This window comes from Haliotis rufescens, unplaced genomic scaffold (assembly GCF_023055435.1).
Source record: "Haliotis rufescens isolate VD_foot unplaced genomic scaffold, xgHalRufe1.0.p SCAF_2, whole genome shotgun sequence".
Taxonomy (NCBI): Eukaryota; Metazoa; Mollusca; class Gastropoda; order Lepetellida; family Haliotidae; genus Haliotis; species Haliotis rufescens.
Genome location: NW_025963890.1, coordinates 5,426,506 through 5,448,806, shown reverse-complemented (window position 1 = coordinate 5,448,806; position 22,301 = coordinate 5,426,506). Strand labels below are relative to the sequence as shown.

At 38.3% G+C, this 22,301-nt stretch overlaps 1 protein-coding gene across 1 annotated transcript in view; it reads left to right on the top strand.

The window, feature by feature from the left end:
- The window catches only part of LOC124112795 (solute carrier family 17 member 9-like), a 39,181-nt gene that overhangs the window by 3,591 nt on the left and 13,289 nt on the right, over positions 1-22,301 (top strand). Inside the window, exons 3-6 of the mRNA XM_046472939.2 lie at positions 2,107-2,326; positions 6,207-6,306; positions 15,720-15,793; positions 17,499-17,664. Of these exons, the coding sequence (XP_046328895.1) occupies positions 2,107-2,326; positions 6,207-6,306; positions 15,720-15,793; positions 17,499-17,664 (560 nt within the window). The remainder of the gene's footprint in view (positions 1-2,106; positions 2,327-6,206; positions 6,307-15,719; positions 15,794-17,498; positions 17,665-22,301) is intronic.

The window sequence follows — 22,301 nt, the reverse complement described above, 5'->3', positions numbered from 1 at the left end:
TGAATACTATTGTAAAAGTTCATTGTCGCCAATCATGTCTCATCCAAGTGTTGTTTGATTCAGTGGAGGAGCGGCAAGCGTGGGGCTAGTCATAAGGCCAATATTACCCATACTTTTCGCGCACTGCTTTTATCACACACATTAGCTACTTTGATTCAGTGGAGGAACGGCAAGCGTGGGGCTAGTCATAAGGCCAATATTACCCATACTTTTCGCACACTGCTTTTATCACACACATTAGCTACTTTGATTCAGGGGAGGAACGGCAAGCGTGGGGCTAGTCATAAGGCCAATATTACCCATACTTTTCGCGCACTGCTTTTATCACACACATTAGCAACTTTGATTCAGTGGAGGAACGGCAAGCGTGGGGCTAGTCATAAGGCCAATATTACCCATACTTTTCGCACACTGCTTTTATCACACACATTAGCTACTTTGATTCAGGGGAGGAACGGCAAGCGTGGGGCTAGTCATAAGGCCAATATTACCCATATTTTTCGCACACTGCTTAAATCGCACACATTAGCTACTTTGATTCAGTGGAGGAACGGCAAGCGTGGGGCTAGTCATAAGGCCAATATTACCCATACTTTTCGCACACTGCTTTTATCACACACATTAGCTACTTTGATTCAGTGGAGGAACGGCAAGCGTGGGGCTAGTCATAAGGCCAATATTACCCATACTTTTCGCGCACTGCTTTTATCACACACATTAGCTACTTTGATTCAGTGGAAGAACAGCAAGCGTGGGGCTAGTCATAAGGCCAATATTACCCATACTTTTCGCGCACTGCTTTTATCACACACATTAGCTACTTTGATTCAGTGGAGGAACGGCAAGCGTGGGGCTAGTCATAAGGCCAATATTACCCATACTTTTCGCACACTGCTTTTATCACACACATTAGCTACTTTGATTCAGGGGAGGAGCGGCAAGCGTGGGGCTAGTCATAAGGCCAATATTACCCATACTTTTCGCACACTGCTTAAATCGCACACATTAGCTACTTTGATTCAGTGGAGGAACGGCAAGCGTGGGGCTAGTCATAAGGCCAATATTACCCATACTTTTCGCACACTGCTTTTATCACACACATTAGCTACTTTGATTCAGTGGAGGAACGGCAAGCGTGGGGCTAGTCATAAGGCCAATATTACCCATACTTTTCGCGCACTGCTTTTATCACACACATTAGCTACTTTGATTCAGTGGAAGAACGGCAAGCGTGGGGCTAGTCATAAGGCCAATATTACCCATACTTTTCGCGCACTGCTTTTATCACACACATTAGCTACTTTGATTCAGTGGAGGAACGGCAAGCGTGGGGCTAGTCATAAGGCCAATATTACCCATACTTTTCGCACACTGCTTTTATCACACACATTAGCTACTTTGATTCAGTGGAGGAACGGCAAGCGTGGGGCTAGTCATAAGGCCAATATTACCCATACTTTTCGCACACCGCTTTTATCACACACATTAGCTACTTTGATTCAGTGGAGGAACGGCAAGCGTGGGGCTAGTCATAAGGCCAATATTACCCATACTTTTCGCACACCGCTTTTATCACACACATTAGCTACTTTGATTCAGTGGAGGAACGGCAAGCGTGGGGCTAGTCATAAGGCCAATATTACCCATACTTTTCGCGCACTGCTTTTATCACACACATTAGCTACGTTATATTTTAATGAGTGAATGAGCCACTTTGAACAATATCCATGTTTTGTGTCTTGTCAGCTTAATGTAAAAGAAAAGTCTGAAGTGATGCAAGTGTTTGGCATTTACCATGTTTACCACCTTAGTGGAACCCACAAGCATAGGTTGTCCGGGGTATGGTCCTCACAGTCATAGAATATTAATAGGTTGAATCTGAGGTTTGAACCCACAATCATAGGATCATGGCACACAAAAGGGACACAACCCAGCATAGTGAATAGTTTGGCACCTTTGATGACTGGTAACCCATCCCCCCCCCCATAATAATGAAAACCATGATAATGGCGTTTAAAATTATCCAAAATATATGTTTTCATCAGGGATGTTGCTTGATGTGTTCATGGTTGTATATCTCTAGTGGTTTATATATTTCTTTTTCAGGGCACTGTCTTGTCGGCCTTTTTCTGGGGGTACACCATGACACAGTTTCTGGGTGGGTACCTGAGTGACCGCATTGGTGGGGACATTGTCCTACCCATAGCAGCATGTCTGTGGTCACTCATCACATTCTGGACGCCACAAGTTGCATACCTGTCAACAGACAAACACATGTCTCTCTACATCGTTGTGTTGTCCAGAGTCCTGTTAGGAGTTTGCCAAGGTAAGCTCACACTGTTCTGTGATATATGTTTTGTGATTTTGTTTTAAAATGGCAAGTCTGACTATCCAGACTTTGGTCATTTGGAGATTGATGCTGAATTTCTTTATTGAGTTCATTTTGATAGCATGAGGTGGTCTCAATGATAGTATTCAGTTAACTGATTATTATCTACAACTGATCTCATCATCCGTATCATCAGCACCATCAGAGAACCATGCTTGTCGTAAGAGGCGACTATGCTTGTCGTTAGAAGTTACTAATAGGATTGGTTGGTCAGGCTTGCTGAATTGGTTGATATATGTCATCGTATCCAAATTGCGTAGATCGATGCTCATGATGTCAATCACTGGATTGTCTGGTCCTGACTTGATTATTTACAGACCGCCGCCATAGAGCTGGAATATTGCTGAGTGCGGCGTTAAACAACGAACCAAACAGTTAATCTGTAACTTTGCTTTAAGCAAATGTAGATTTCCATAATCTTTTGTTGAGAAAATGTTTATTTGATATGCCATACATTATCATATATGATATGACGTGTTTATTTCAGATTATCATAAACACATTAGTAGTGTATCATTATGTACATTTGTTAATGCTAATTAGATTAACTATTACATAATTAGTCTCCAGTGGCACAGACAGATACTCACACTGTTGGGTTATTATCTTCCTCATGCAAAACAGTTTGTTGTCTTCCAATGTATAAGATCAATAACAGTGCACATCACTATGTGATATTCTAAATAATGTTCCTCACAGAACAGCTTTCACTCTGTCACCTCTTACCCATCTATTACTGCAAAAGCTAAAAGGTCAAATATGCAATGGTTATGAATTTATTTAGCTGTTAAATTTAACTTAACATGGTTATGCTGGGATTTATCTACACCTGCTGAGAGGCCAATATTCAGCCCTAAGTCTGCAGCTAATGTCAGTCAAAAATTTAAATTGGAATTAAACATTTCCCAATTCATGCTGTTTATGGCTTTGTAAGATGACTTGTAGTTCACAAATAACAGGATAATATAGAGGAAGAGTCCTTAATGCTTAATCTAAAAGTATTGCTTTGAATACAATGTGAAAATTCAAAGTTAAAATACCTCTTTATTTAGGACAATAAGAACTTGAACAAAATATCGATTTTTTTTCAATTTGCCTGCCAAGGGCAATTAGTTTGGAACCCTAGATAAATCCCTGTTGTGAGATTGGTTATAGAAAGTTCATTTCTTTCTTTAACCATCTTGAATAATGAAAAGGGATGTCAGTGATGCTAATGAAACCTGACGGACAATGACAGCTTGTGCTGTTATACCTGGGTGCAGATGCAGTCAATAATCATTGTCAGGCAGGGGCGGTCGGGTAGGCTAGTTGTTAAAGCGTTCGCTCGTCACGCCAAAGACCCGGGTTCGATTCCGGACATGGGTACAATGTGTGAAGCCCATTTCTGGTGTCCCCCGCCGTGATATTGCTGGAATATTGCTAAAAGCGGCGTAAAACCATACTCACTCACTCATTGTCAGGCAGAGTGATCAAGAATTCAGACACATTTGCATCACAATAGAAATATTTTGCTGCAGCACTGAGGTTTGATGCCATGCTTCATCAAACAGGAAATCACTCAGCAAATACAACATATGTGCTGACGTTTTGTTTCTTTCTTATCATAAATTGCAATAAATTATCATATATTATAAGAGGTTTCAGATTTGGTACAGTTAATAACTTAATTTTGCAGAGCTAGAGAAATGAGAAATGAACTGTTTTGAAAACCATTTTTGCTACTAGTACTAATTTCATTTCAGGTAGTTTCTAAATCCATGACAGCAAAATCCAAATATACCAAATTCATGTTTCATTAAGTCAAGTGATGCCATTTAGTAGTCTCTTCATTCACTAATGGGGCGGTCAGGTAGCCTAGTGGTTAAAGCGTTCGCTCATCACGCCGAAGACCCGGGTTCGATTCCCGACATGGGTACAATGTGTGAAGCCCATTTCTGGTGTCCCCCGCCGTGATATTGCTGGAATATTGCTGGAATATAAAGCGGCGTAAAATCTCACTCATTCACTAATGTCTCCATGGTCTGTTAAATAGAGCATCTGCCCAGAGCAGCGGAAGGTCAGGGGTTCGATCCCCAGGCGCGTCATACAAAAAGATATTAAAAGATGATACATATAATTGTTGTTACCCTGCCTGGCATTCGGCATTAAGGGGCTAAAACAAGGACTGGTTGACTTGAAGGCAATATACTGTTTAGGTCAGTCAGATAAATGGATCAATAGCTGAAATATTCTGCCATATATTTCTCAGGTAGCTGACCAGTCTCAGGTGGAATGTTTGCTTCTTGCTACCATGGCATCAATTTCAAGACCTGAATCGAAATTGTATGAGCAAAGTCTTTCATGTCCTTATGTCTTTCAACAGTGTTCAAAATTAAGCATGGACGTTAAGGAGTCCTTGTCTTAACCCTAATGTTAAATGTTAAATATTTATCGAATACTTAAATTTAAATTTCTATCGGAGCAAACCTCAACCACCCTGGGACCGTCATAACTTCGAACTCAGGCTGTATGTCAGAAACATTTACTAACCCTTACTGTATCTTTTTAAACTAGAAGCTTTTTAGTTGATTTTTCTGATCTTGCTTGTGACAATATGGTGTGATGGGAAATCTTCCTGATTAATGAATGTCTGTATTCATGAGTCATGGGTACATGGTAATGTCACTATGTAACGGTTCCCAACAGTAAATGTTTGGTAGGTGGGGTTTTCCAGATTATTAGGGTCCAGTCTAATGAGGTTTCACTGTATATGAGCAACATGGGGTATACAAAGGAAATCTGTTGTGAAAGTCTTGTGACGAGGTAGCCTGTAGTTTCTGGCAGGGTTTCCAAATTAACATAAGTCTTCTAGTCCAAGACCTGAAAGTTCAGGAAAGACTTAAGATTTCCTAATCATGCTAATGGACTACCACTTTTACCATTAGGCAGCCTTGAAATTTGCTCTAGTCTGCCGGACAAAGTCTACTTAATTGTGCTGAAGGCAAGTAAAAACTCAATGAGAGTAGTTCTTATTGACTAGTAGCATTTAAGGGCTATTTTTTCTGATCCGGTTTTTAATACTTCATTGCAGTTTGTTACAAATTGGTCCTGAATAAAGCTGACCGAAAATGTAAACATGGTAAACATTTCTGTCTTGTTCAAGCAGGACTGGCTACATACTCTGAGGACCAGAGAAAAAAGGTTTACACTAGTCCTATGGACTCTGGACTAGAACTTTTAAAAATGAATTTCTAAGGCTGATTAGGTAGCTGGCAACTCTGTAGTAGGTCAATTTTGTGTAGTAGTGAACTAATGTCTGACCAAGTTTTTGAGATTTATTTTAGCAGCGTAACAGGCAATTTATGCCTTTGTTCAGTCAGTTTTTTTTTGTTTTTATTTTTTCTAGCTGTGAACTAGCAGGCTAGTGCAAATTTCATATACTACCTTGTCATGCTTGAAGATGAAAGCATTCTATTATACCAATTTAAAACCTTATGAAATTATGAATTATTAGATATTCATTCCTGCCCGCCTCACTACCAAACACCAAGCCTCATTTAAAATGGCTATGCATGTTCCCTTCATCGTTTACATTCATGCTTCATCAATGGCCTTGTTAGTTTTGGAACTAATAAAACACCAGGGTGCCGTTGTACAAAGCGATCATAGCGATTTTAACTCCCGTACCTTAACATTGACATTGCTGAGGTTGTTTTGTACAACGGCACCCTGGTTAGATCAAGTTGTATTAATCTCCCCATTTCACTTCCTCATGCTTCTATCATTGCCCTCATGGCCTGTATTGATGCTGTGGTGTGTTGACCTGTTGTTATGCAAGGTGTACACATGCCAGCTACCACCAGTATGACCTGTCAGTACGTGGCCAAGTCTGAGCGGTCCGGATACCTCTCTCTCGTGGTCGCTGGTACATACGGGGGGTGAGTACGAGGGTTGCTGCTTTGGCTAGTAGACTAGTAGACTAGTAACTGGCTCGCATCCACACTCACACTCTTTGGGTCCTCGTCTTCGGTTAGTAGACTAGTACCTGGCTCGCATCCAGACTCACGCTCAATGGGTCCTCGCCATCATAGACAAGCTAGACATCATCAATCCTCAAACTGCTGGAAAACCGAATTGGTGTGGCAACATTCTGACAGTGGTCGAAACTGAAGATGTATTATTGCAATAGCTTAAAATATCACAAAGGTCCTCAGTCACGTTTGATCACAGTGTTAATACTTTAACCAGAAACCTCAAGGACTCTGGGACCTCTTAATTTTAATGATTTATTTGACAAGTTTAACATTCACACATGTTATTGATGTTTTGATTATTAAACATTCTGAGGAGAATGTTCAGAGTTTGGAGTGGTGATTTAAGGATTGATTTTGAAGAGGCGCTTGGTTGTATTTACGTCAGTATGTATGGAGAGCGCCCAAACCTGTCTGTACATAGTATATGATCAATATATGATCTAAATCTGTATCCTTGTTAAGTTTGAGAATTCTGCACAATTATCCTTACTGAAATTAGCCCCGCATTATCTCTTGACAACAAGTCAAATCAGGTCAATTATTTGCTGTATTAGTTTATTGCAGCTATTGAACCTGATGGTTGGTGACGGAGTAGTTTGCACCAATTCTTTATCAACAAATGCAATGCTGATAAGTTCACACATGCAAGATTTGTGGATGTTTTACTCTGTTAATGGTTGCTGTTAAAGGCATGTAGTTATTTCATAATTTTTTTATGTATTCTGAAAAAGAAAACGCTCTACAACATGGAAAGATTACAATAGCAGTATACTTTGAAACATGGTCCGATATCAGACTTTGTGCTTATGTAAAGATACACTCAGCTGTGAGTGAAACGATGTTAATTCTCAGTCCGAGGGAAGAATATTAAGTTTATCTGTAGTTTATGTCCATGTGTAGTAATATTGTGCTGATAACCTTTCTGCAGGTGCCTAAAGGTCTCAAACAATATATACTCCTCAAAAGACGTTAAAGAACACCCGATTTTTACAACAAAGTAGAAAAACTTACATCGCCTTTATTAACAAGATAGATACATATTGCCTACATCTTTACCCTGTACATTCCCAGCTGACATGCCATTAAGCTGACATGCCGTGATATAACTGGAATAATGTTAAAAGCAGCGTTAAACCCAACTCACTCACTCAATACGCAATATTTTTTAAGGAAAACTATGTATTTAAAGCTTTGTTATAAATGCTTTTTCATATCAGTTGAGGATTAAATTCTTGAATTGAAACCCCTATTTTAGAGCCCATATTCTATGTGTCTACAGTCTCTAGTTGCATTGTGTACTGCAGTGGAATGTGAGCTTGTCTCACAAAAGCAGCTGTTGTGTCTGATCGTAACAAGATAATAATTGCAGATACAATATAGACATTACCTATCAACAGCTGTTGATGCAGCTGTTGATGCACGGCTTGGTGATGAAGACAGTTGTTTCCACAGCGTCAACATACAGCATGGTTCATAGTAACAGTGAAAGATTTTTAGCTCACCTGGCTGACAGTCAGGGGAGCTTAGTTGTGAGTCGTTCATTGTCCATCTACCGATCCATTATTAACGTTTGCATTTTGAACATCTCTGAAACTACAAGGCCTTTGTAACTGAAACTTTGTATGAATGACCCGAGCTATGGTTTCTCTAGAAACAGCTGATTCCAGTGTTTGATATTGTGAGCAATGATCCACACCATCAGGGCACAAAGTCACACAATCAGCCAAGTCACCAGGCCAGACCACCCAATCAATTTAGGCGACTCCTCGTGACCGGCATAGGCTGCTGGGGCTCCCCATGGGTGTGTGGTTTTCGTAAGAACATATAATAAAGGTTTGGGCATTTTTATATATATACCATATTCGTCATAATAAGCGCCCCGCTCTAATAAGCGCCCATGGCGATATTTGCTAATATATTGGCTAGTGAACAATCCCAATTAGCACCCTTCCGATTGATTAATGTACACAAGACTTATTTATTCGTGTATAATACACACTCGTGTGTTGTATGCACCCTTAATTATGGGCAATTAAATTCTCGAAAATATATCTATCGTGTATAATACACACACATTCTTCTTTTATATCATTTCAGGCTGTCAGCATAAACCACAAAATTTACAATCTTTCAACTCTGTCTTTTCTCTCACCAAATAAATATTCTAATAAGAGCCCCCTATTTCTAATTTTGAGAGCGCCCTGGGCGCTTATTACGTCGAATACGGTATATATTTTTTTTTACAAGGCTTTTGATTTGAATCTGAAACATCACATGAATGAAGCTACATGTATTGTGTCTGTAACAAGTGCTCACAGGATTTTGATCCGATGTTAAAAATGGCCACCTCAGCAACTTTATTTAGGTACCCATTAGTGGCTATTTATCGGCCATTTTCTTTAAAATGTATTGAAATTTAGCATAGCTGCAGTTGGTAGTGGGGCCTAACATGTATGTTCCATTTTGGCTATATTATTGTCCCCTGCCGCGCGAAAGCGCGAAGCGGGGGATATAGTATTCACGACCGTCCGTACGTACGTCCGTACGTCCGTCCGTATGTCCCACCTGTTTGTTGCCGCGATATCTCAAGAACTAAACACTGGATTGTCTTCATATTTGGAACTATGGTGTATATACAAATTCTGCAGACACCAGTCGGTTTTGGTGACCTTGACCCCATTTTCAAGGTCACAGCAGGCAAATCTGCTTTTGGAGTTAGAAAACGGTGTTGCCGCGATATCTCAAGAACTAATCGCTGGATTGTCTTCATATTTGGAACTATGGTGTATATACAGACACCGCATACACCAGTCGGTTTTGGTGACCTTGACCCCATTTTCAAGGTCACAGCAGGCAAATCTGTTTTTGGAGTTGGAAAACGGTGTTGCAGCAATATCTCGAGAACTAATCGCTGGATTGTCTTCATATTTGGTACTATGGTGTATATACAGGCGGGGGACATTTCGTCACTTTGTGACAAATACTTGTATATTTTGACCTTGGTTCAACCTTTACCATGTTTACAGCATAACAGATGGTATCACCAAAGCTAAAATGTTGATAGGGCAAACAGCTTCTAATTACGTGCAAAATTGGAAAATAATATCTTAGATACAACCACACACAAGTCTGCCACCATGTTTCATCAAATTATCTGAATACATTGAGGAGCAATAACAAAAAGTAGGCCTTCGCATATGTTTACTATGGAACCCAAACCAAAAAATGGTTCAAGCAACACAAGCAACATGAGCAACATAAGGAAAAACTGTCGGTAGGATGGATTGGTCCAAGCAATGTTTTGACACCCTACACCATGTACACCTATATAGAATATAGGAGGCAGTAGCAAAACAAGTTCAAACAGATCCAAACAGTCCACAGATTTCACTAGGGTGTCAGTTATCCATGGCTGGCCAAAGCCACAATTGCCGCATTGCTTCAGCCATAAGCACTTCAATAGTGAAGACCCCGGGTAGAATAGGTCTTCAGCAAACCATGCTTGCCGTAAAAGGCGACTGTGCTTGTCGTAAGAGGCGACTAACAGGATCAGGTGGTCAGGCTCGCTGACTTGGTTGATGCATGTCATCGTATCCAATTGCGTGGATCAATGCTCATGATGTCAATCACTGGATTGTCTGGTCCAGACTTGATTATTTACTGACCCCCGTCATATGGCTGGAATATTGCTGAGTGCCGCGTTAAACAACAAACAAACAAACTTCAAGAGGGTTCCCTTTCACATGACAGACTACTACAATCCTGTGACCCCCAGTAAACAAGACACTGACCTTACACATTTACCATGCTCTTTGATAATTCCTCCTCCGCTACTGTTTGACTGATGAAGCTGAACTTTGGCATGCAGGTTCCTCCTAATGAAAACATCATATTTATTTCAAGTCAATGTGATTTTATTGTAAAATATAAAAAAAATGTTTTTATATAAAATTAAATTTTACAAAAAGTATTAAAATCTGATTCTGAAGAACCACAGGGCAAGGGCTTTAGCTTTGTGGGAGTCTAATGAATATAAGAAGATCTAAGTTTGTTCAGGGCATCACTATTTGTACTCTCTTTTTTTCTGGAATAATGTTTTCTGTAACTCACTGTAAATGTTGTTACCAAAGTAAGGGTGAAGTGTCATAAAATTATTTCTTTATTAGTTAGGTGAGCTACAGAGCCTTGTGGCTCTATTACTACTCTTTTCGGCTTACATAGATAATAATTAATGCAAATGCAAATTTATTTGCCTTTTTAATATTAATTTGATAATAAAAATGTACAAAATATGAACAATTTGTTTTACTGAATTGATATTGATATTTAGATACATGTGTAGTTGGGTTTTTGTTCACACGTTTGCTTAGTCGGTACAGATGACTTTCTTTGTCTGAAAATGGATGGGGCCTGAGTTTGAAGAAGCAAATGTCACGTTTAACTAAAGAAACACAAATAATATTGTGTTCATGTACCATCAGATAATGAAATACAGTTGCTAATGTCACTGGCAGATGGCACAAGTTGTTAACCATGTTAACTACACTCAAACTAAAATATTGCAATAGCTTGAATTTTAAAACATTCACACCATCTTTTTGTCAGTTGAGGAACATGACCTTTGATACGGGGTACTCATCTTTCAGCTGATAGTATTTCATGGGAGAAGACTGAACTCGTCCACAGATGCACAGTGCATTATGATATGTTATAGGCTGGACGATATGATCAATCATTAGCCTGGCACTTTATGGTATAGATACAATGTTTAAGGAGACATTAACAATTATGACTCTTTCACCAGACAGGACTTTTTTCTTGGGTTACATATTTTTGTATGCAGTTCCTGGTTAATATATGGGATATAGACGAGAATAAACAAGATGGTTCAGATTTTGTGTTCTGTACTTTAGAAAGTTAACTGAATATGTTGCCTTGTGTGAGGTTTTTGTTATGCCAGCCAGGTTATCGACATTTTGTTGTTGCATTTCACTCACTCGCACAGACGGTCGACACACTGATCAATATGTTTTATTGATAATATGTCAGGATGTTTTGATGCGGACCTTCACTCAACATACTCACACTGAAAATTCTAAACGGGATTATGAAAAAATCAACTTCTGGTTTTTTTCATATTTTTACTGGATTAAAATGCATAATATTTTCACTTTTTTCTCTCCTTAAAATAGCATCTCATGATCCATCATTTTGAGAACAAAGATTCATGCTACTATCAGCTTAAGTTGCATCAAGAAATTTAACTGTTTCTATGTTGAAGAAGTGCAGGTTTATGCCAATCTCATTAAAATCAGATCTAAGTTCTCGCTATCGCTAAACAAAGATCTGAGGACATCCCATTAGGGGTCACGTCAGAACAACCTTTCATCCGACCAATCAGAGCGTCGCTTACCAAAGTGACAGTCGGAATGTGATTTCTTATCATGCAACCTCGAAAACTTTAACACGGGGTATTCAGAATGATAGTTACGGGCTTAACGGCTGAATCCATACAATCTAGACCATCTATTAGGCATTCCAGAATGTTCTTTTATTCTTGTTTCAAATTTTTTATGAGAATTTGTCAAAATATGTTTGAAAGTGTTGTCGCTAATTTGAAATTAGTGCCGTAAAGCACGAGAAAGCTGCCTTCTGATTGGCTAATGTCGACTTCTTGTCAGTCATTTCATTGGTCGGTCAAAGTTCCCGCAAGGTCAGTCTGACATGACCCGTAATGGGATGCCCTCAGATCTTTGTTCAGCGGCAGCGAGTACTAAGATCTGAGTTTAATGAGATTGGGTTTATGCATGTTCAAGTGACACCAAACACGCAATTGGGATCGATGACATGCATCAACCAAGTCAGCAAGACTGACCCCCCGATCCCGTTAGTTGCCTTTTACGACAAGCATAGTCGCCTTTTACAGCAAGCAAGGGTTGCTGAAGACCTATTCTACCCTGGATCTTCACGGGTCAGCCGGGTATGAGAGTCAGTGTATATTGCAGTATATGGAGTGGGATATGATACTCGTCATAACACACAGTGTTTCATACTAATCATTATGCACTGTCGTCTTCAAATCTTCACTGATGATTTAAATAAAACAACAATTGCAGCCTTTAATGTAGTTCATGCTGAGCCACATTTCAGCTGTCTGTCTGACAAGCCACATACAGATTTCATCTGATGTTCAAATTTATAAATACCATTTAAATGTCATTAATAAGAAATATCATAGATATAAAGTATACATAATAGATAACATGATAAAGTTTAAACTGTAAAACTAAGATTGATAATTAGCCGATGTGATCACTGCATGTTTGAGCATCCTGGCCACTGTAGGGACATCAGCTCTATTTTCTGCCCTCTACCAATAAATATAATAAAATAAGTAATAAAGAAATCATAAGAATATGTTGGTTCTACTTCAGAAATAGACAGATTCGAGTAATTTCTCTGACTTCAACCATGTAATGGTTGATATATACATTCTCCACATTCTTTATGTAATGACCTATAGTTGCATCAGTTTTTCTTGTTAAACTACAACTCAGAATGGCCAGTGAATATCTGGCTCAGTATCAACTGCTACAACAATAGCCTGACATCACCATCATAGTTTAATATAGGCAAACTGTACTTTTGAGGAAGGTTGCTTTAGGTGAGCTGGCAAGTGCCTGGTGTTTTCCTTGCCACATTTCCACGTGTCTAACATCAATTCCAACATGACAGCCATAACTGAGCTTATCTTGCTGAGGTAATAGACCAACACTCTACCAGGCAGAGACATGGCGACTAGTCCTAGACTTGTGAAAGTCCAGAAGGACTAGTTGTTTTCAACCAAGATCTAGCTCTTTTATTGTAACAATCGTCAAAAATGAGCTCCCGACTAGTTGGATTTGCCCAGTCTGTCTACCCCTGTCTACTATGGCCTAATCTCTCTGGCAGGGTTCCATTACCCAGGAATGACAAGTTTAATATCAAGGAAGGTTGTGGAGCAGGAACGATCTCTCACATATAGCTTTATAGCAGCGGGATCCCATTTTGGGTAAGGGTCTTCTCTTCTCAGGTTCCATAGATGGAGAAAACTGTGTCCAAAGTTTCATTAGCAATGAATTGTGAATGAAATGTACTTCTAAAAAGAAATTAAGGACCACTTGATTCTTTCACGTTACTATGGTATGATAATATGTCATGACATGACAGGAAGAATCAGCTGGTCGTTATCTTTTTATTTAGTGGTATAGTTTAAATTAATCTATGCTGAAACATGATGTATATGCAATGTCTGTTACAAATGATTTCAAGGAAATAATAATGGTAATAGAACAGTCCTCTTTCTGGTGCACAGGTAATCCAAACATCTTCACTTTGCAGAGTTGCATCCCTTAGGTATGCCAGAATCCAATGATGATAGGGTTGAAACCCGGATTCACCCTGAGTATGTTTCTTGGTTTGTCAGCACCCATTGGTTTATCTTAACCTGCTCAGAGGCCAATATCTGAAGCAAATGTCAGTAAAAATTCCCAAATTGGAATTAATTTCCCATTCATGTAAATATGGTTATTACTTACATTGTGATGGCTTGAATTTTGCTTCTAACAGGATCGGTATAGAGGAAGGGCCTTGAATGCTTAATTTCACATTATTGAATTGAATGCAATGTCACTGTACAGGACAATGTAAATGTTCTTTTGAAGTAAGGGGCGGTCGGGTAGCCTAGTGGTTTAAGCGTTCGCTCGTCACGCCGAAGACCCAGGTTCGATTCCCGACATGGGTACAATGTGTGAAGCCCATTTCTGGTGTCCCCGCCGTGATATTGCTGGAATATTGCTAAAAGCGGCGTAAAACCATACTCACTCACTCTTTTGAAGTAAGTCCTAATTTTGAATGAACAAACAATATTTTCCCATAAGGAAGCAAATTTATGGATGTCAACTTCTTTATTATGGGGAACACCTGATGAAAGAGTCAGCATCTACTCCGAAACGTGGTGTTCCTCATAATAGAAAAGCTGACATCCATAAATACTCTTCCTTATGTGTATCACTTCTAAATGCCTTTCAAAGATTTAATAATTTCCCAATTTGCCTCCCAAGGAAGTTAATCCTAGATAAATCCCTGAGCATCACGCCCTTGTTAAACCCAGCATCACTACTGGCTTTCCCCCACATCAAGCTGACATGCCATGATATAACTGAAATACTGTTCAAAGTGGTGTTAAACCTCACTCACTCACTCACTCACTCACTCACTCACTCACTCACTCGAGTCACCAGAACTAGAAACAACCAGAGACTACCAAGTTTTCTCCATCTATGTAACTGCCTGTTTCTATCAGCTAGCATGACAAAAACAGATTTCATACTGTTTCTCCATTAACAAATATTGACACAACTGTAACATGAAAATGTCAGTCAAGTTTGCTGTGATTTCAAAAATGAAATTCTTTACTTTTGACAAAATGTCTGAAATCTGTTTATGTTGTAGATTGTTGATAAAGCTGTTTTCTTTTTCAGAAAGCCGACAAACATGTTGACGTTCAATTTGGTTGATGATTGCTATTATTATTGTTGCTGAAATTGTTAACAAATGGTTAATCAGAATGCAGAGATGCATATATAAATTATTTACACACTTTAATTAAAGATTAATACATGATGAAAGTAATGATAATAGCAGTATTATTTACCCCAGTAACCTCTGCCAGATAAAGCTGTATGCTGGCAGACATATGTTACATGTCCTATATAAACAGTGAACAGCTGATTGATTATATGTATATTTCACGTGTCAATGATCATACATTGTACCTTAACATACCTTGATAAGCTGGGTGACTGTAAATTGCAGTTCCGCCAATGCATTTCAGTTTTATTAGTAAACTAAATGGTATATATAAGCCATCTTGCACATACTGACTGTAAAACAAGTTGCTGCAAAAACTACAACTAGCTAACCATATTTAAGATCATGATTCATATTCAAACGAAAACGTCTTGTGTTTTGTTGTTTCTTTTGGTTTTTTTAGAACATTAAAGTGTTTTGATTAAATTTTATCCAAGTAACTCGCACACCTCGTATAATTTCAGTACATGAGACGTGTTTGCAATCTGTGTAACTGATCCTATAAATCATTGAGAAGAATCAGTGCGTACATCAAAATAATGTAATATATATGTTCTCATACAGTAAGCATTTATGCATTGTTTGCTATATACAGATGATATATGGTGCTATAATAATTGTCTTTAGATCTGAGCTTCAACAGGGCTCAAACTCACTCACTCACTCACTCACTTGTTGTGTTTTAGCACTCTTTTGACAGGCAGTGTGGGGTCTCTCCTATTAGACCGATATGGCTGGCAAATGCCGTTCTATTTTATTGGTAAGTAGTCCATTTGCTACTCACGATTATTCAGGGTTAGAAACTAAGTTGAAAGGCCTATTGGATAACATACCAGAACACCCACTAACACCACCATACAGAATGGGACAATATGCTGCTGAATGTCTTTTATTAAATATATCGTATTTGACGTAATAACCACCAAGGGCGCTCTCAAAATTAGAAATAGGCCGCTCTTATTAGAATATAATTTTGATGAAAAAAACCATGGTTTCATGGTTTATGCTGAAAGCCTGAAATGATACAAAAGAAAAGTCTGTGCATATTATACACGACAGATATATTTTCCAGAATTTAATTGCCCATAATAAGGTTGCATAACACACAAGTGTGTATTATACTCGAATAAATAAGTGAACATTGATCAATCGGAAGGGTTGCTAATTGGGATTGTTCGCTAGCCAATATATTAGCAAATATCGCCATGGGCGCTTGTTAGAGCGGGGCGCTTATTACGTCAAATACGGTAATTGGCAAGTGGCCTGCTGATTAAAACATTTGTTACGTAGATATCAAAATGTTCTTTCTTGACACACTGCTCAAGTGAAAACAATTGTTCCCAGGCTGAGAAATTTACAGCTTGGTATAACTGCCGACCTCCACTCTGGGATAGAGTATGGACATTGTAGTGGCTGTTAGCAGCTCCAATAGCCCTATTACTCTTTCACCATGTTTGTATGGTAGTCTGTACCAAAAGCTATTGAATATATTAGCCATATTATGTCTCTTATCATCATTTTCAGTAGCGTATAGTGTTATCAAACAATCTCATTGAAATCTGATCTTAGTTCTCGCTACCTCTAAACAAAGATCCCAAAGGTCAGTGTGTTTTCTAATCATGCAACCTTGACAAGGGTAACACAGGGTATTCCCACAGTTACAGGCTGCACGACTGATTCCATCTTAATCATCTTTCTCTCGCTTCTTTGGGATAAACATTTGAAACAGAAGAGACTTTCAATAGCCCCTGGGCCATCTATTAGACATTCCAGGATTTTCTTTGGTTCAGTTTTCAAATTTTTGTTCAATATTTTTCAAAGCGTAGTCTGGAATGGATGTCTACTAGTGCCGTGAAGCTTGAGAAAACAGCCCTCTGATTGGCTGATGTTGACTTCTTGTCAGTCATCTCTGTGGTCGGTCAACGTTAGCAAAAGGTTGTTCTTATGTTACCTGTAATGGGATGTCCTCAGATCTTTGTGTAGACTTAGTGAGCACTAAGATCTGAATTTAATGCCCATTTCTGGTGTCCCCCGCCGTGATATTGCTGGAATATTGCTAAAAGCGGCGTAAAAGCATACTCACTCACTCACTCTGAATTTAATGATATTGTGTTGTCATATAGATTATCATTAGCTGAGCTTCCTAGCCTGAATTGTCCTAGGCTTCAGCTTCAGACCAGTGTGTAAAGTCACTGACTGTAATTGAGAGGGTTATATAGCGTATAGAGGAACATTTGTCATCCAAAGTGTTGGCCTGATGCTCTCAGAATGGAATTTCATTGTTATTCTTTCATAACAGGTGAAATTGCTTTGGTAGGGATTCTTTTGGCTTTGACAATACCTTGCTTTGCATATGTTCACACATAACTTCATCTGCAAATATCAATTCTTAATAGATAGCTACAGATTCATGTACCACAAAAATGCTCATAGTCTTATTGTCTAACTCTGTATGTATTTGATAGGTTTGTGTGGTCTGGGCTGGATGTTGCTGATGAGATACTGTCTTGTAAACCGTCATAGGAAGAAGTATATCAACTTACATTCACATGATGGGTCCGGGTACCCAGACAAAACAAGAGAAGCACATGGGGTTCCATGGATCACTTTATTTACAAAAGCTGCCTTCTGGTAAGTAGCATCTGTAACCTACTCAAATAACATTTTAGAAAAATTGGATTGCCCATTGCTTAGATTACTGTTTCTGACCATCAAAAGAACAAACTTTAGCAAGCACTCATGTTTGATATTTATGTAATATTAATTAAGTGGCACTGGCTATTAATGTACTACTCAAAAGAAATTAAAGAACACCCGATTCATTCATATGACTACAGTTAATATTTCATGCCATGACAGATTAACTATAGTACTAATGGAATCTCGTGTTCATTAACCTCTTTGAGTAGTATATATACCATAGTGTAGACACAACTTGCATGGATCTATTTTCACATTAAATCTATGAAACAACAAACATAAAATATCTTTAAAACATCCTTCTTATGATCATGATGATTATTGAATTGTTGATAGTGTTTAGAAAGAACACAGATTTCCCTGAGCATAGGAATCCTGTATATTTGACTCAGTCTGATGTGTTGATCTCTAGCCAGGCCATAAATGAATTGATGATTAGATTTTCGTCTCCTTGCCCAAACACCAAACACCCATCTTCCTGAGGCAAGGGAGTTAACGGACATTTAAAGTCCAGTTTCCACCCTCGCCGAACTAGGTTGGAATTTAGTGGCTCGATGGTACCAGTTGGTATTTCGAGTTATGTCCCTTCTGTGTCCCTCATGCTGACCAATCAGATTCCACCGATCATATCACTGGCTATTGCTTCAAACAATATGGCGACATCCACTCTAGATGATCTGTTCGATTATAAAGATAAATATTATTACAAAACGGGTCTTATCTTGCAAAATGCATCAAATTACTTGAGCAGCTTGATCGAAAAAATGAAAAGTTTTGGAAAATTCCTGTTGACACCCAGTTAACGTTACACATGTTTTGCAAATCCTGCAATCGACTGAAATCTGCACAGCAGTTTATGAACTGGATGCTCATTTCGTTACGACTATGCAGACACGTCAGTCCAGCCAAAACATAACTTAGAAATTCCAGACTAGTTCAGTAAACATGGAAACTGGACTTCTAAAGTCAGGTAACTCCCTTGCCTCGGGAAGATGCCAAACTCTCTGCTGCACACCATTCATTGTTCCCCAAGTACCTACAGCATGTACAAATGAAGAAAAGCAATTCATGTGTTGCCTTGTTTCCTTACTTGATGAGAGGCGGTAGGGTAGCCTAGTGGTTAAGCTTTTGCTCATCACACCAAAGACCCGGGTTCGATTCCCCACATGGGTACAATGTGTGAAGCCCAATTCTGGTGTCTGCCGCCGTGATAACTCTGGAATATTACTTAAAGTGGTGTAAAACCATACTCACTCAAGTTAACTTTACTTGATGAAATATACAACACTGATATCCATTAACAGTTGCTCTACACAGATGGTTTAAAGAACATAAAATACAAAATAAAAAGCCTCATGCCTGACATTTCAGATTTGTTTGGTTGAAAATCTAATAATTAATTTATTGTGGCCTTATCAACCTGTGGCCTAACATCTGATGAAGTCTATCATGTATGTTTTGTGCTGGAATTAATATTTTTGTGGGAGTTATTATCAACACCTTGGTTAACATAATTAGTTTGAAGCAACAATTGATTGATAGAAGCTATGTGAAGAAAGTTTCTTTCAAATATTTTAATATACGAAATCTATTAGGCACTACTACTCAAGAGAAGCTAAAGAACACCCAATTTGTTTCTAGTTAATCTGTCATACCATCAGGTGTTCTTGAACTTCTTTTGAGCGGTATACAACACATAAAACCCTAAGAAATGTCCTTGCAAAATCAAAATACCGATAGTCTAAATCAAAATACGCCCCACCGTGTGTTGAATGCCTCGGGTTACTTGCTGACATTCAGACCAAGACATTCATTAAGGGTGAAACGATACACCGATATTCCGATGCATTGCGATACTTGACCCACGATACGATATACGATAAACGTGGGCCCATTTATCAATACGCCACGATACGAAACCCAAATCCCAAGTACAGCTTTTCCTCGCTATTGTGCCTTTCAATAAACCGCTAACTTGGTTAAAGCGCGCTTTAACGCATGGCTCCCAAAAACGTACTTACATTTTTTATAAGCTCAGTTCTTACACCGACAGATGTTTTTCACCATCTCATAAAACATTATCAGCTGATCACCGCAAGCACATAACACCGAAAATACAAGTCTGCAAATCCGATTGAAGTACGCAATTCAATACCATTATTATATTATCTTGTTATTAAAACATGTTCATTGTATATCTGGACTTGTGTTTGCAATATATTTTATTAATCTTATTCAAAATTTCCTTTAATATTGTTTTCATTAAGTTATGTGAAATCGTGTGTGAAGAGATACAGCAACCAGGGTCAGATTACCGCTTTTGACGCATTGAAACGAACTTAAGTTGCTAGAGAATGGATACATATATATTAAAAATGCCATTCTTTGACTCGTTAAAAGTCATATTTGTGGCAATTTGGCTAATATATGTCAACATAACGTTTTCACAATCGAAATACATGTAGCACGGGAAGTCCCTAGGGTGACTGGTCAAATTGTTCCATACGTAAAAATATCCTGCAACAGCAATCACCAGTACCAAAATGCTGCACTTGTGGTTCTTATAATTTTAAATATATCCATAGTAAAAGCTGCAACTAAGGTAACACAATATTGGAATATATTATTCCTGATAAAATAATAATTTCAGATACAATTTCTTCGACCATTGCATCAAAATTCTTTGAAGTTGTACATTAATTATTTTCTGGTGTTGAAGGAAAGTTAGAGAAAGTTCCACTTTGAAGCTGAACAACTTCAGTAGTCTTGTTATTATAAAATAATTTTGACTGCTCCAAAATCATGAAAGGTTTCAATCTTGACATGCTTTAAGTCTTGTTTTTTTATCATTGCGTATCGAGATAGGTATCGTTTCGTGACCAGAATATCGAGATGCGTATCGTATCGTGACCTTCCTGTATCGTTGCAGCCTTAACATTCATCATTATTGATATTATCTCTGATCTGCCAGACAAAGGACAATTGCTGAACTTCAGTTGTTACATAAGTTGATTTATGGTTGTGCCTATGTAACAGCCATCTCAAAAGAAATCTTCAAATGATTAATCATGTCAGGTCAATTTTGTCAAGAGGCCAGGGCTCCAGATAATGTTTTTGGCCATGGGGTTTTACTCAAGAAGTGAAACTTGCAAGGATTTTCTATTTCAAACAGGGATACAAATATAACAATGCTTACCAATCCTCTACCTCTATTATATCATTGCCATAAATCCTGTATTTTGGCTGCAATCACACTACAACTGAATTTTCAAAGTTTCAACAGAAGTCCTCTTCACTGTCAACTATTCATCACTAGTTGTTCCCAGATAGCACCAAGCAGCATCCAACTCTGCTATGTGCAAAGGTGGGAAAATCCTCACTTGTTTCCAAACATCTACCAACTAAAGTCAGATGATTGGAAAGGTGTACATCAAAATGTTCAGAAAAAAACATGAGAAAGAAAATAGGTTTATGTCATTGCCACTGAATTGACATTATTTGATTCTATTGGTAAAAGGAACAGTAGTGCTTACATGTTTTGAAAAGTTAACACTTAGCTCTGTGAAATGTTATCAATGTTAACTGAAGTTGTTATTTTGAATAATCATGTGTTTTTATTTTCTTTTTATGTTGTACATTCTCACAAAGCATTCCATCATGTAATCCATCATGGTTTTCTATACCACCTTCTCTAACTTTACAGCTTTAACACCATTGTCCCTTTTAACATGTTTAACACTTCCTGGAAAAAAGATGACTGTCAACAATTTCAGTAACATGCACCCGACACTTTGTTGTGCTGGTAAAATCAATGGCACAAGTTTCACTCAGGATGCTTAGTATCGACACACAAAAGAGTTTTAATATTTTCAACAGCATATTCTGGAAGACCATATTGATTTACTAACGAAAAGAGACCTGAAAATTATGGGATTTCAGTCAGACCTCATTATCGTGAAATAACAAGAATGACTCAAAATTGTTAACTCAAAATATATCAACTTTAACATGTTTGAATAAATATATGTTTTGAAATGATGAGACTTCGTTATTCCCCAGTGTCCTATATGAGCACTGTCTGGACTATGGATACATATCTGTCTTGTATTACCATATTCGACGTAATAAGCGCCTAGGGCGCTCTCAAAATTAGAATTAGGGGGTTCTTATTAGAATTTTATTTTGCTGAAAAAAAACAGAGTTGAAAGATAAATTTCGTGGTTTATGCTGACAGCCTGAAATGTTTATGTACAACAGACATATTTTTCCAGAATTTTATTGCCCATAATTAAGGGTGCATATAACACACGAGTGCGTATTATTCGCGAAAAAATGTCTTGTGTACATTGATCAATTGGAAGGGGTTCCAATTGGGATTGTTCACTTGCCAATATGTTAGCAAATATCGCTGTGGGCGCTTATTAGAGCGGGGCGCTTATTACGTGGAATACGGTATATATAATAGTCATAAATCATGTTTTACTTCCACTGATATTCCAAGGTTTGAGATGCACTGGGGTGACTCTTCACTGTAGACTAGTCCCTTTCATTTTCTTTCCAAACGTTGT